The following is a 16,075-nucleotide window of genomic DNA, read 5'->3' as shown; positions in this document are numbered from 1 at the left end:
TGTCTTGTTGACCTGCCACCCAGGGGCTCTAGGGAACTGCCCTCTCCCGGGTTGATGGCGTGGGTGTGTGATCGGTGACACTCTCGGGTCCCCGACCGCCGCGGTGTCTATCCTCAGGGGTTGCTGCCGGTTGTCAACCCTGCACCTCCCATCCCGGGAAAAGGGGAAAAAAATGGGGGGGAGCTTCTCACGCGGAGCTTCTCACACTGGGTACATCGCTGCTAACGCATGAGGGTATGCTGTGGTGGCTGTGGTGGCCCGATTGATGCCTATTGGGTCCCCGCTCAGGCTGCGGCTTGACTTGAGTGGAATGTTTCCACTGGAGTCGACGGGTGGTAGGCGAGACCACAGTGGGACTAGCCAGTGGTGTCCACTCGCAGCACTGAACTGTCTGCCCTTGAGGAAAATGCCATTACTCCCCTCATAATCAACGTCCCTTTTAATTCAAAAGTACCCCCCTTTCCTACCTTTACAGATAATTACCTTACAGCGCAGGTCCCACGAGAGCAGCCTGGGGGTACTAGCACCAGTTATTGAGGGTAAGTCCATGAAAACCGATCACCTTCATTTCGCGTTCTTCCCTACCCCTGCCTAGAGCACGCTTTTGGCGCTATATTCCTCACAGCACCAACCAATGTACTCAACCATATGGTTGAGTCACTATATGTTTGTTGGAAACCTAACACGGTAATATTATACCTTGTTACCTTCCTTAGTTGTTAAGTATTCCTTCTCCTCTCTCCACTTTTTACACCTATATACAACATTGACTATTCAAAATGGATTAGTCCGCGGATAACATTCATTATTCTATGTTTATCTTTCTCCCTTTAGGGTGGATTACGACGCAGGAACTCCTCCTGTTCCAGTCTCCAACCCCTCAGGTTGTATTTTCCACACTCCTCAGCCCAAACTGGGCTCACCATTAGTTTATGAGCACAACCTAGGTCCTGAAGAATTGCCGATAGGGCATGAAACATGTTGACCTGATCACAGACGAGGGTTGAACGGGACCAATCCCCATAGCCTGTTTGAGTCCCTGTACCCCTCTCATTTTAACAAGGTGGTTAGCTACATGAATAAATTGATCGGAGTAGACTATACCAACCTTTTTTAACACACATCCCCTCACGCTCACTACTTCACAACTTGGGGCCCTCACACTCACTCGATCAACGGCCAGGAACAAAAGATCTCCACAAAAGTGTAGCACTGTGTGCTACCCGTCAGGCATTGCAGCGCCGGCTTGACGTTGGAGCAGGAAGCCGATGATGACACGAGACAACTAGCTGGCGATATGACAACAGCCTTTAAACCAGCCTGTTGTGTGAGGCATCCCTAGTTCCGACAAGGGATACCTTTACCTTACCCATATATGTATATCTGCACTTAGAGAGAGGAAGAAAGACCACTTCACCATACTAACACTACTCCCTTGGGGAACTTTGTGCATCTTTTGATATAGATTGATGGGACACGCACACTGGACCCCTCTAAATATTGTCCTTCTTATGTCCCTCCCTGTTGTCTACCCCTTTTTTAAACCACAGACAAAAATAGTGCAGCGCAGCGTGCGAGGAAAAGAAGGAAATGGCGCCCTTTGGAAATGAGAGTATTCAGGAAACACAAGAACTACAGTGTGGACGAGCATGTATGAGTCATCTTCTGTGAGCCTCGCCTGCTGCCTCTCCTGTCATTTTACATTGAACGCACTCACCGCTCAGACCATCTGGATTGCATTACACAGGCACTCTGACAGCTCCTAATTAAGATTAATAGTCTGCCGTGCGCGTAACCGCACAGAAAATGCCAACATGGCCGCCTAACATTACATATGCCCTATGGCATCAAGACTACTACAAAAACAGCACCGCGCCGACCAATCACCATTCAGATAATAAAAAAAAGCTAGCGCACTAAGGAATGTTTCTTTCCCGAGCCCTAAAGAAACTTTTTTTTTTCTTTAACAATAGGAGCTCGGAGCTCCGCCTCACTTCGTGGTGACGTAGGCCGAGCCCTAAAAACCCTGTATTTCTAAATGGCTCAACAACAAACACATGGAAATTCGTGGGCATGCCAAAAGCTGATAAAGGAGATAACAATAGGTCTTGCAGACAGTGCATGCACGCTGCCTAGGCTCGACCTAACTAGACCTGGCTGGTGGTGTCAGGGAGCGATTGCTCCTGATTTTACTCTCATACTCTGCCCTTTGTCCTCATGTCATGTCCTTTTGTTTCAGAAACAAGCTTCCTTTGAAAAATGCAGCCTCCTCCAAACTTTTCAGAACAGAAATGCTTCTGATTCATCCCCTCGCTCTTCCTTTCTCCAAAGTATTCATGTTCAAATTCTTGTGCCTTGACTCATTCGACTTGTGGTTTAAACCAATGTACGGTTATGTCACCGCCATTTGAAAAAAACCAATGTGTATTGTAGTGTATTTAACACCATTAGAACTGCCGGGTGGCCGAGTCTCCCTACCAAATAATAAGAATCGACCCTTTTGGAACGACGACCGTCAAAAACAGTTCTGAACATTGAACCAGAAGGAGCGGCAGCCAGTGCTAAACAATCATTTGCAATGCAATAGGTCTCGTATTTGCGAAATTTTAAAGCTATTGTTATTGTAAATGACAATGCCTTTTATTTATCTGTTTTGATAAATAACATGAATAAAAGGCATTGCCATTTACAATGGCAATAGCGCAAACGTTCTAAATGCGAGACCTATTTCATTTCAAAGAAATGGCCAGCATTGTCCTGGGCTGCTTGGAAAGTAAAAGCACGCATGGCACGCTGAAGGTTTCAGGAAAGCATGTAGTGCCTCCAGTAAGAGAAACTTGTGAAAGGAAATAGTGATTACAGACTAAATAAGACATACAGTATATAAACAGAGAAAAAGGGCCAGTCCTCATCAGAGGTTGCAAATGAAGACAAGGAGGCACTATGGAGGGACTAACAAGGATATTAACGAATCAGAAACCAGCATTTACAAGGGACAGTGACAGAAGCCAATGAAAAATATGGGCGGAAAGTGGGAAGAGCTACCAGTCCATACTCGAATACAACATGCCTCGCAGAGCAGCGCATGCGCTGCCAGGGCTCGACCTAAAAAACATGCCAGAGGCAACTCAGTGGTATACCATGAGCCACTTCTGTGCAGGCACTGCTTTGCAGAGCACCATCAGCGTTGGCACTTGCTGATATTGCCCGCCTACTCCAGCTGATTCCCCCCCACACCGAATAAACTGAACGCATTCAGTTCAAAGAGAGCAGGGAGCGAGGCCCAGCTGGCCGCTTGATCAGACCCACGTCAACAACTGTAAAACCCACTAGTATGTTTTCACTAAAATGAAACTGTAGTTTTGTACATCAGTCCTGTGATGTTAACATTTGTAGACTGCCATGAAACTGTGTGTCTGGCCTCCTCAGGAGAACACCTTGGATTACTTAATGTCAGTGTCTAGACTGCAATGCCCTTCTGGAGTGTCCAATATAGACCCAGAAGTGCTGGCTCTATGTGAAAGGTTCAGGATAATCCCTCCCTAAACATCCTGAAAATATGGTATGAATCTGGCCCTCCTGGACCTATTTAGATACTTCCATGCTATAGGCATCTTTATACACAAAGCTGCATATATTACTAAAGATAGTTCTAAATATTGTCTCCTTGTTTTCTATCTTCTTACGTGTCTAAATACATTAACCCTGTGTCCTCAGCTACCCTCGGCATACAGTTCTATGTGAAGGGTGTCCAAAATGTGCACAAGATGGCCACGTCAAACATGCACACCGTCTATCATGCTGTATTCTGAAGATGGGTGTGATGAATGTGATGGATGCTGTCATATAGGAATGCCACAGAGCAGCACCACTGTGTCACTTCATTATTGGCGGACTTGGGTCAAATTTTTATGTAACTCTGGAACAAGCATTAATAATGGCATTTCTTTTTGTGCTTGGATCTAGATGTTTCTTTATTTTACAACAAGCAAGGTTGACTGGGGGATGTTCAATGCATTGGTGCATAATTTTAAAATGTGACATGTACATCGTGCTTAACTGCCACATCTTCGTAATCACAATAAACTCTCCTTCACAAGTGGCCTCTTTTGCTATAACTGTGACAATAAATCAAAGCACAGCTTGGGGAATTTTCTCTGTTCTATCCAGTGAAATGTGACAATTTTCTCGTGTTTCTCCTACCCTGCCTTGTTCTTCCTCTCACTCTTTCAACGTGTCCACCTCTATGGCTAGACAATTTTGACTCTGTTGCATAAGCGAAATGGTGAGTGGTGTGAGATAAGAGAACACGCATTTGCAATACAATAGGTCTCGCATTTGCCAGAATTTAAGCTAGTGGCATTGTAAATGACAATGGCTTTCATTTATCTGTTTTGATAAATAACATAAAAATAAAAGGCCTTGTCACTTACAATGACAATAGCTCAAACTCTTGTAAATCTGGAACCTATTTCAGTTCAAAGTAGCAGCTGCCACTGTCCCGGGCTGCTTGGAAAGGGAAAGTGCAATGTTGCAGGAAAGCATGTTGTGCCTGCAGTAGGAGAAAGCCATTGAAGAAAATAGTGCTTAAGACATACCTTGTAACAACAGAAGTAAAAGCACCAGTCCTCATGGGAGGTTACAAATGAAGACAAGGCGGTACTAAGGAGGGACTAACAAGCCTATTAACGAATCAGAAGCCAGCATTTACAAAGGACAATGATATTATAAGCCATTGAAAAATATGGGCGGAGAGTGGGCGGATCTTCAAGGCCATACTGGAATACAGCATGCCTCGCAGAGCAGCGCATGCGCTGCCCAGACTCGACCTCATAATAGAAAGATGAGGAGAACAGTTAAACAGGAGAGGTGAAGTAGAGGGAGATGGACTGATGAAGATGAGATATATAGATACTTGAGGTGGAGAGAAATGTAATGGAAAAAGAGAAAGTGGAAGTAACCAGAAAGAAAGGTACCAGGTTCGTGGTAACAGAAAGAAGAACATAGAGAAAGATATGTACAGAGTTCGGAAATGCTTTAGAGAAAGGTAGGGAGAAGGAACTGTAAAGAAGGTGAGAAGGGTGGGAAATTGCTAATGGTGAGGTAGGGGCAGGGTTAAAAGAGAGGTGAGTTAAAAAGAAGTAGATGCAGAGAGAGAGAAGTAGGGGAAAAGGTGGGTTAGTGAGAGGAGTATGAGAGCAGTAAAGTGCAATTTTGTAAAAACATAGGGCGGCTGGTGAATGTTCTAACTGAAAGGGGTATAACAACCACACCGAAACATGGTTATTGGGGATGAACCCATGCTCCAAGGGGAAAAAGGTAACAAGTAGGTTCATTGATGGGACATTGGCACTAGCTAAAAGACAGGTGGCAATGAGATGGTAGCCGCAGATGGGACTCAGGGTGTCTGGACGGAACAGTGAGGTAGAAAAATGGGCGGAATACGAAGGTTTGGCACTGGACCCTGATGCTAAGTGGGACACGGTGACTACTCAAATGGCTAAAGCATGGGAACCGATTCTAATAGCCTTCAGAGACCCAAAGAAAGCTTACGTCGACCGGCCCTCACCAGTACATTAGTTTGTACCTCACCCGCAGTGTAAATGACTCTCACTGGCTACTTAACCTTTGTGGGACTGATTACGTAGGTAGCCCACAGAATGTCACAGAATGTCACAGATTAAGATGCTGCAGGGCTACTGTGGCCACAGTGCGCGCAACTGAACTGACCAATGCCTCGTGACATGCCTACCCTTGGTTAAGACTGGGTTTGGCTTCTGTTTGCCGAAAATAGTTCAGGGGGGGCTAATTCTTCCAACCATAGACAGAGTGACGTGACTGTAAGAAGGGGTGAAAACAGAACAGAAGCCTCTTTTAAAGACCTGTTAAGTACTCGGGTGCGCGGCTGAAATTAGATGGTTGCCAGCTTGCGAAGCTGTCTCCGCCCGGGCTGACACACTCGAGGGGGGGGGGGGGGCTGAAGCCCCGTGGCCCAATGGTTGTTGCGCGCCTGAACTAAGCCTTTCATTATTACAAAAAACACTTTCTCAGGCACGTAAGATGGGAAGGAGAGTTTTGAAATTGGCAGCAATTGGCCAATTCCTCTGAAACCAGTAAATGTTTTTACAACAAAGATACCAACTTGCTCGTTTTATTAATAGAAAATCTACAGAGAATGTAATTAATATTCTGACATAAATCCACTTGGAGGACATTTTAAGGCACACAAGAAAGGAAAAAATCATAGTTGCGGACCCATTTAGGGCCTAGTTAAAGGGTAGCCACACCAGTGCCCAGCGGCCTGAGGGTCCCACTGAACCCTGATTATTGCTGCATTTTATCATTCAAACATCAGTCAGTGGGGCCATTAGCCCTCTGGACTACATATGAGTCAAAACTGTGTCTTGAGAAAATCACAGATCTCTTCACCAAGCGCATTAACCATTAGAGCTATCTTACCATTATTATTATTATTAGCCCCTAAAATGTGTTGCTCACTCAAAGATCCCTGCAGCAGGTCTGCTAACACCATAAGTTATTTTAGAATGCGCTACTTTGTGACTAATTAAGTGAGCTAAACAATAAAAATTTACTTGCACAGTGTTCGTATTGCCAATTTCTTAGAGGCAGTTTTTTTTAAAAATAAATGTATACTTGACTGTCAGACTACGGTTTTATGACCCCGCTTCTTGTGGCTCCACCTCCTTTCCGCTGACACACCTTGATGGCAATTGTGTGTGTTCCCAGACTATTGTTTTCCATTTCCAGCACTGGCGCTGCCGAGGGGCGGAACTGACCCAGGCTGTTGCCCTTTTAACGGGACAGGTGGGGCTGCCACACAGAGATGAAAATGCACAACCCAGTTGACGTATTTTGTTGGCAGGTGTCCCTTTACCGCTCCCTGCAAACCAGGCCTTAACCCGTGTTACCGTACTGTACCTACTAGAAGTGTCCACATGGGTGAAAATGATCCATTCTAGAGGATGTCTTACCGTTCTATAGCACCGCGCTTCTCGGCGCGCGCGCTTTGAGCCGCCCATGACATATGTCACGCATATCGCATGAAAGCTATCCCACTCTCCCAGCTGGGCCATTCCGAAATGTGGTGTTGATTTAAAGACTTCTCTGTTCCCATTCTCCGGCGAGCCCTGCCAATTACAGAAATCTAGCTTGGCCAGAGCCCAAAACCCCAAACAGTGCCCCGGAGGCACGGGCCAGGAATGCGCTCGGAGGAATGTGATGTCACGCACCACATCTGAGGCGCGGTGGCGGGGGTGAGGCGCGGAGGTTGCGTGGCCCATGTGGGGAAGGCTTGAAGGAGGCCGGGTTGGAAAGCCGGCCAGGACTTCCCTGGGCTCGGGGTTTACCTGCAGGGGGTGGGACGAAAGCTGAGATCCTTAAAGAGTGGGTGGACCTCCCGAAATCCCAGCTCTAAAACTACACACAGCGTGCGGCCGGGCCGGCAGTAGCTGCTAGCCGGAGCAGCTGTGTTGCTGGGTCCCGCGTGCACAGCTGCGCTGCTTATTTACTTTGCACCTTCCTCTCTGCATCACAAGGAGAAAAGGCCCCAAACAGCTCTTTTTATTAGATTGCTTTCTGCTTTTTGTGTGCCCGTTCTTGACTCCTCCTTTCAACCATGGGCCACAAGGCGGCTTTTGTGACAGTACTGTTGCACTTTATCGTCTCGGGGCGCCTTGCAAGTGGCACTAGCACGCGCTATCACCACCCGTGGAAGAACTGCTTTTACCCATGCTATGTGGGTCACACTGGATACGGCGTGGGCCACGCAGAAAGGAGGCCAGGTATGTGCCAGGCTGCCACCGCGCGCGCTCTTTCACCCTCACCTGCATGTATTTGTGGTACTCTTCGAAACATGACATGTACAGAGTTTAGATGCCACCGATCTGTCGTTTGATAGTGCTACAGGCAACAGTTGGGAACAATTAATCCACTAAATAATGTTCATATTATCGGCCTCAGAGGGATGAAAATCTGAGACGGCCCTGTGAGGAATGGAATCTGTAGCCCAGTGAATACATCATGCGCTGGGGGAGGGGCGAGGGTGGCACAGGGGGGATGGTGGAGGTAGGCGGCCATGCACTAACTTATTCTGTTCTTGAGAGAGGAGTAGCTTCCAGTGACGTAATGCACCGCTTCGCGTCTCTTTGATGTTTACTATGAGATGCCACTGCACACAGTTGCAGCTATTTACTGATTTGGGAGAAGTTAATAACACGCAGTAGATGAGTGGGTGCAGCGCCTGCTGCAGAGATCCGTGACCTTGTCCGTCACATATTCGCACATCCCCCGGGCAAAGTCTGGCTTTCATCTTTTCTAGGTCGGTAAAAATGTGCAGTGGGTCAATTCAGGGCGGAGGAAGATGCAGAATAATAAACAGCCAGGTGACCACTACTTCGCCTTTCAGATCCTTACCCATCATTCTATCTCTACTCTAAACTCTACTAAACAAGCAAACATTTAAGAGCACAAACCCAGGATATAGTCTTATGGCTAGAGCGGTCGAGTCTCGGCAACGACGCTCTACAGTCTGTGAGAAAATCTCATAATATCCCCCTGCCTAACAAAAATGAATGTTTCCATCTTCAAAGATACTGGTGCTCACTGCTCATGTAAAGCGCTCTGATATCTTCGGGTCTAGTTTCGCGCTATTTAAAACGCTAACAAAAAAAAATATTAAAAAATGCACAAAGGAATGAAAAAAATAGTATTCTACTATTAAACTTTTGTATTGGGCTCCAGATTGTCGTGCTAGTCACTGCACAGCACTTCAACGCCTCGTCAAGGGTAGTACACGATATATAAATACAATTTACAACTACAATTTACAAAATGGGGTGACTTACAACTTGAAATTGCACATCCGGCTTGCATACGAAGCGATATATATACATTTTTGTTTTTTTTGTGGGAGTAATTTAACTAATAATGCGGTCTGTTCATGCCACTTAGTGCTACGTTTGCAGGTTGAAAGTGCTGTTTATAGCAGGTGTTATTTTCTCGTGGCAACAAGTGGTACTGTTTTCAAGAACATCAATTGATGAAAGGCGGAGTTTTCATGTGACTTGCTTTTGTACACAGGTGAGCAGCGACTGAGCTACTTTAACCCCTGCAATGCTGGGATTAACCCGTTATGTGCACTGCATTTTGCCTCGTACTCTTTATTGGGTGGGGGTTGGGGGTCTGCACTGTTGTTATAGGCGCTTTAAACTGCCAGGCAAGTGCCAATCGCTGTAAAATGTGAATCTTTCAGCCTTTAATACAGTGTGCCAGATCGACATGGCTAAATATCATACAAAGTCAATCATTTGTATGTGCTCTTTTTACAGTTTTAAAAAAATGTGATTTGGAACAATTAGAGTAACTAATTTTAACAAGAATGTCAGTTGCTTGTTTACACCTATAAATGAAACATGTTGTAGTTGTGCTGATTTATTATAATAGTAACTACACGTGTTGGCTTATGCTGGGGTAGGCAGACCAAAACATGGCAGAAACGGCTGGCGCTGCGGGTATATTCCCCAAACTGGCACGCATAACCGCAATTAATGATACTCTTCACAACTGTGAGCATTAGAGTTTGAGAACATGAGTTTACGATAAGTGAAGGGCTAGGTGTTGCGCGAAGCTATATTTTTCCAACGCAGAACGCTGCAAATGCACGCGTAATTACGCCGCTTGCGCGAAATATATTACGCCAGTCGTCTGGCTGGAAATTGTATGCAAGGGCATATATCCCATACTAAAGTAATGCCGAGCACCGGCTGGAGACCAGTGGAGGCAGGAAATATCTCTTGTCTGTGGCACGGAGCAGTTTCACGGTTCATGTAAAACAATTTCTGCTCAAGCTGGTCCCTGTGGGCGAAAATGATGCGTAAAAGCGTAACTGGAGGGGGAGGGAGGAGAAAAAAATAGGCATAAAATATGTGAAATCCAGCAAACTGGAATTACACCCAATTTTGTCCTAGGGTGGATCTGAACTGGTCAGTACTGGGGCAGTTTGAGTGGAGTCTCGTTCTTGTGACTCACGAGAATGCGCCAGGGGCTTGCACGGTTATCCCTTTGTGGAGACCAGGGTGAGTCCACTGCGCGGGCTGCAGTAGCTACTTCATGTCTGGCATTTCTGAGGCACATATCCATGAGCACCACTGTCTATTAAAGTCTGCATGAACTATGTCAAGCCTTGGATAAACATATTTACACTATGTTGTTCAGTGGGAGACACGCAGGGCATATGTATCAAGCCCTTTTCCAGTTCGCAAACGGGCCGATTCTCAGAATTGACCCATTTGCAAACGGGAAAATGCCTTTTGGGATGTATTATCCCAAAAGGGTATCGCAAATTAGAGAATCGCAAAATTTGCGATTCTCTATTTTGCGATTGCATTTAAGGAATCTCAAATTGCGATTCCTTGAATGCAATGTATGAAGCACAGAAAAAGTGTGATTTGGCCTTAAGAAGTCTCAAATTACCACCAACTCCAAGTTGGTGGTAATTTGCGATATCTTTGAAAAATTTACTTTTTTGCATTTTTCGAAGTGCCATGTGGCGCACATACATGCCCTTACAGCATGTATGTGCGCCACATGTGTACACATACATATTTCAGGGGTGCAACAGGGTGTCCTTTTGACACCCTGGCACCCTTGAAATTGCATTCTCAATTTGTGATTCTCAAATTGCGAATCGCAAATTGAGAATGTCTTCCCATTCATTCCTATGGACCTCCTAGCCCATAGGAATGAATCGGAAGGTATTCCTTAATTGCGATTTGCAATTTGCTAATCGCAATTAAGGAATGCAAGGAATCGCAAAATATTTGTGAATTTTGTTTTACATCTCGTTTTGCGATTCTCAAATAGCGATTCTCTAAAAATCGCTCTTTGAGAATCGCAATAACGGAATTTGATACATATGCCCTATAGTGATGTAAAGCCTAATGATGGGGGTTCCCCTGCAGAACGTGACAAGGGGCCTCGAGTGTCCAATATTTCACAGATATTCCCTGGCCTTGGGCTGAATGAGGGTCCTCTGAAGCTTTGGGGGGCCTGAAGGGCTGGGCCCCCCCTACACCACAGGGGCTTGCGTTACGCCCCTGACTACACAGCAGATGTGATATTTAGTTGACCTGTCCACACCTCTGATGCACTGTGAGCCTAGAGGAACTGCAGAGATGGGTCAGTTTTACATAGTTGATCTAGCAGTTGCAAGAAGGTATAGGAGCTTTAACAGACAGTGGGGCATTGTTCATCACAGGTGTTCTGCTAAAGGAAACCCCGGTCTGCAGTGATTTAAGCAGCATAACACACGGGATTCCTTCACACCTTGTGAGTTGACCCCGCAGGCACTTAGGGGAGTCGATGAAATCCCGTAATGCCTTTGCATTGGTGTAGACATACGTTTAATGATTTCTTTTCCACGGTTGTTGACTTAACCCGAAGGGATTTGGTATCCATGGTGAAAGGAAATAAACTCAACAATTTGTGTTTTTTTTTTTAAATATCTCCATCACTTTCTCTCTCCTCTTGTTTTCTATGCACGGTTCATCTCTTAGGGAAAAACAAAACAAAAATCCTGCAAATGGGAAACAGACAAGCTTTAAATCGAATGATTTTATGTGAATCTTACTTTTTTGCTACCAATGCAGCTTAGTAACACAGCACGGAAGTGTTTTAGGCATTAAGTCACAGTTGTAGAATGTCTGGCTAGTCATTACAAAAATGAAAGTATTTTTAGATTCTGCAAAAAAAAACCATGTGAAACCATCTGTTTCTGGCTGTTAGCTTTCTCAAGTATCTCAAAAGGCGCACTTTTCCCCGCACTTTATGGTAAATAATAGATATGTATAAAAGTGAGTCTTCCCACAAACACAAGTATTTTTGGAAAGTGTAAAAGGCAAGGGGAAGCCACAGTGGTTTCAACTAGTTTCATGCCATGTTTAAAGTAGTTTTGTTCTTTTCAGTGGCACTGTAAATATTTGAGTTAAAACAAATTTGGTGAAAAGTTTCAGGAGATTAGAAATAAATTATTTGTTAGAAATGCAGTTGGCTAAGCGATCCCACCTCAAGATACACCATCACAGAGTCAGAGGAGCACAATCCATGTAAATTGGCAAACCGAAACGCTCTTTCAATACAACACCCTCCTCAAAAATACCAACACCGAGAAATGCAATAGAACATTTTGAATACCCATATGATAAAAAAACACACTCTCTCTCTCCCTCTCTCTCTCTCTCTCTCTCTCTCTCTCTCTCTCTCTTTCTCTCGCTCTCGCTCTCGCTCTCGCTCTCGCTCTCGCTCTCGCTCCCTCCCTCCCTCTCCTCTATCTGGCTCGTCTCACAATCAACCCTTACAGAGCTGACAGTACACGTTAGACCATCCCAAGCACTCGAATGTACATCACATCACTAACAATGTGGTACTCACCAACAAGGCAATGAAGTCCTCATGCATAAATAACAGCCGAACATTTTTGAGTGTTCTGTACTGTACCCCCATCCCCACAGAATGGCCCCATTGCCATCTAGCTGGCCGATTGATGCCACCTCAGCTGCACATTCTTCTCCATACACTACCACACCTTACAGAGCCAATAGAACAAGCTTGTTAGTGCTGAGATAGTTCTCTGCCTCTTTTACATCATTAAAGAAATACGTATGTCCGTTTCTTATAACCTTGAGGCGTGCGGGCTCTTGAAGAAATACCTGCCCTCCGTGAGTCTTAATTGGGTCCAGTATTAGCTCTAGCCAGAGCTAAAACGCAATATATATTAGTATAGTCACTATTGATGAACTGGGTTCACGAGGGGAGGCTGAGGGGGTATAAACACAAAAAAAAAAAAAAAAAAAAAAGTGGTGATGGTGATGTTGAGGGAGGAGGGGGGTAAAAAAAAAAAGAGGGGAAAAGATACACGTCATTTTCACAGGTTGCATTATGAAGGTTGCTTATGGAAGGTGGAGGGGGCGGGAGCGACTCAGGGGGGTGTCACCACACGTGCTGCCTCACCAACGGCGGCAGTTACTGGAGGGTGGTTCTTCCCCGGCTGGGGAGAGAGCCAGGGGGACGGGAGGGGGGTGGGACCCCTTCTCCGCAGGTTGGGGGCAAGGGGAGGGAAAGGGGGGGGGGTATAGCAAAAATTGTTGGCAGGATGACGGGGGGAATCAACTTGATAAAGTTTGTAACTCTTTATTGATTTTTGATGGTATTATTTTGTGTTATAGAGGCTTTAGAGAACTAGCTCTTTTATATGGCTATCTGAAGAGGGGCGTAGTATTTTTACTGGCACTTAAATGCATTTTATAAAATGTTTAGCTTGGAACGTGGCAGGGCTGAATAGCAAAAATAAAAGATCCCTAGTAGCAGAAGAGTTGAAACTACATAACCCCCATTTTTGTTTATTAACAGAAACCCATATTATTTGGAAAGATAGGAAAATCCTAAACCAACTAGGGTATGATGTTTTGGTCTGTTCTACTTTTGTGAACTCTACGAGAGGAGTGGTTATACTTAAGGATAAGCGTTTCAGGGCACAAGTACTGCAAACTGCCCATGATAAGGACGGCAGATGGGCTATAGCGCAAATTAGTTATGCAAACGTTAAATATGTCTTATGTGCTGTTTACGGCTCGAATATAGACGAACCAAAGTATTTTGACCAACTAAACGTGAAACTTCTGGATTGGGCGGGGGAGATAATTGTAATGGGTGATTTTAATTGCATTCTAGATTATAAAATTGATACAACTAAACCTTATGCACATCAAAGGATGCATAGGACCAGATCATCAATATTAGATTTATGCCAGATACATAACATCAAGACGCTTGGAGGCACTTATACCCAACCTTACCAGGATATACGTACTACTCTGCTCCCCATAAGATGTGTAGCAGATTAGACATGGCTCTAGTGAGCGATAATCTACTACGGACCGGTTATATGATCCTTTGTCCCCGGATAACATCCGACCATAACGCGCTAATAATGACATTTGATACACAAAATGCCAGGACACCACCTAGGCCATTTTCTTTTCCTAGATATTTAATTTCAGACACTACCTATGTGACACAACTCAAAATTCATATAAACGAATTTATTAACATTAATAGGAATTCAACCGGGTGCTGTATGGTATGGGACGCTTGCAAGGCAAGTATTAGGGGCTTTACCCAGGCGTATGTTTTTAGGCAAAATGCAGAACAGAAGCAACATAAGATTACACTACTTGAGAACATAACTAATCAAGAAGACTTATTAGCTAAAGCCTTACAGATCAATTCACCATTGGCAATGGAAATTAATATAAAACTTAGTGCATTGAAAAATGATATGAAAGCTAATCTTATTCGGAAAAATAGTGCAAGGATCCATAAATTTAAATTTGCTCAATATGAGGGTGGAGATAAGATCGGTAGAATTTTAGCCTATAAGGTGGCGGAGAAAAGAGCTGACACATTAATTTCTAATATCCGAGGACTGGGGAACAAGCTATATAGCCGACCACAAGATATATTAGATCAATTTGCGGTATATTATGAAAATGTATATACCCCGGATAGCCCTGTAAACATAGACCAAATTAAGGAATATGTGAACGACTACCCAGTAAATACAGGGAATATATTAGGCCTGGATGCACTCTCCAATGACATACAGTTGATCGAACTTCATCAGGCTATCAACATACTACCAATAGGAAAGGCGGCAGGGGAAGACACGATACCTCTAGAACTGTATAAAATCTGCAGACTAGAACTAGAACAGCTTTTTTTAGAAGTAATCCAATCAATCGGAATGGATGGAACGACTCCTAAATCCTGGAATCGGACTAAAATAATCTTTTTTTTAAAAAAAGGGAAGCCTAAAGAGGAGAGAGGGTCATATCGACCCATCTCTCTAATAAATACGGATGCCAAAATATTCGCCAAGATCATCGCACTTAGACTTGCCCCATACATGCCTAGAATCGTAAACCCGCAACAACACAGCTTTATCTCAGGGAGAGACACAACAATACACGTAAATATGGCAATAACGGCATTTGATATTGCGGAGATTGAATCCACCCCACTCGGTATGATACTATTAGATGCTGAAAAGGCTTTCAACCGAGTGGGGTGGACCTATCTCTGGTGCGTACTGTCTAAAATGGGTTTTGGGGGCAGCTTCTTGAAGGGTATAAAAGCGCTTTATGACAAACCTACTGCCTGTATTAGCTACGGGGGCCTGACCTCACCAGAATTCCCAATTAAGCGGGGGACACGGCAGGGATGCCCTCTTTCTCCCCTCCTATTTGCTCTTGCACTGGAACCTTTCTTACTTGCTCTTCACTCCCAAATATTGATTGCTCCCTTTAGTTCCAGCTCACAGGAACTGAAAATGACAGCTTATGCTGACGACATTGCAGTATACACCACAGATGTAGCCAAGGCATTGAAGGGAATATATATTGAGGCTGAGAAATTTGGGAAGGTGTCAGGCTATAAGCTTAACCAGCAGAAGACGCAAGTTATAGCCAATCATTCTCCTATCGCACCCATCCCTGAGATATGCAAAGAGGCCACTTATTTAGGGGTTAAACTAACAGCTAGAATACAAGACATCAATAAGATAAATTATAATGACCTGACTAAAAAGACTATCCTTATTTTGAAAAAATGGAACAAATTGCCTTTGAATATGGTTAGTAGGATAAACCTTATTAAAATGAAAATACTCCCAAAATATGTATACTTATTCCGATCAATTCCATTGGCATTAAATAATAAATTCTTCCAACACTTAGATGGGATTTTTAGTAGCTTCATTTGGGGTTACAAAAAAGCCAGAAGGTCAATAAAAATGCTGAAAAACAATACAAATAAGGGAGGGCTGAACGCTCCAGACTTCAAATTATATTTTTCGTCTTCGTTTATTACACGTATACGCTCTTTACTGCATGAGGGTAGAACTCTTTTTTTCCATTATTTTATGTTAAAACAAGACTCACTATTCTTTTTCTTCAGAACCAATGACCCGAATTACTACAAAAGGGTAAGATTTAAGACTGCA

General features: G+C 44.2%; 1 protein-coding gene across 1 annotated transcript in view; it reads left to right on the top strand.

The window, feature by feature from the left end:
* The first annotated feature begins 7,636 nt into the window (after nt 1-7,636).
* Nucleotides 7,637-16,075, top strand: part of LOC144754551 (uncharacterized) — a 484,785-nt gene continuing 476,346 nt past the window's right edge. The window contains exon 1 of the mRNA XM_078642483.1: nt 7,637-7,802. Coding sequence (XP_078498609.1) covers nt 7,637-7,802 — 166 coding nt within the window. The remainder of the gene's footprint in view (nt 7,803-16,075) is intronic.

The sequence above is a fragment of the Lissotriton helveticus genome, chromosome 5_1 (assembly GCF_964261635.1).
Source record: "Lissotriton helveticus chromosome 5_1, aLisHel1.1, whole genome shotgun sequence".
NCBI classification, from domain to species: domain Eukaryota; kingdom Metazoa; phylum Chordata; class Amphibia; order Caudata; family Salamandridae; genus Lissotriton; species Lissotriton helveticus.
The sequence above is the reverse complement of the archived record's forward strand: the minus strand, read 5'-3'. Positions and strand labels throughout refer to the sequence as shown.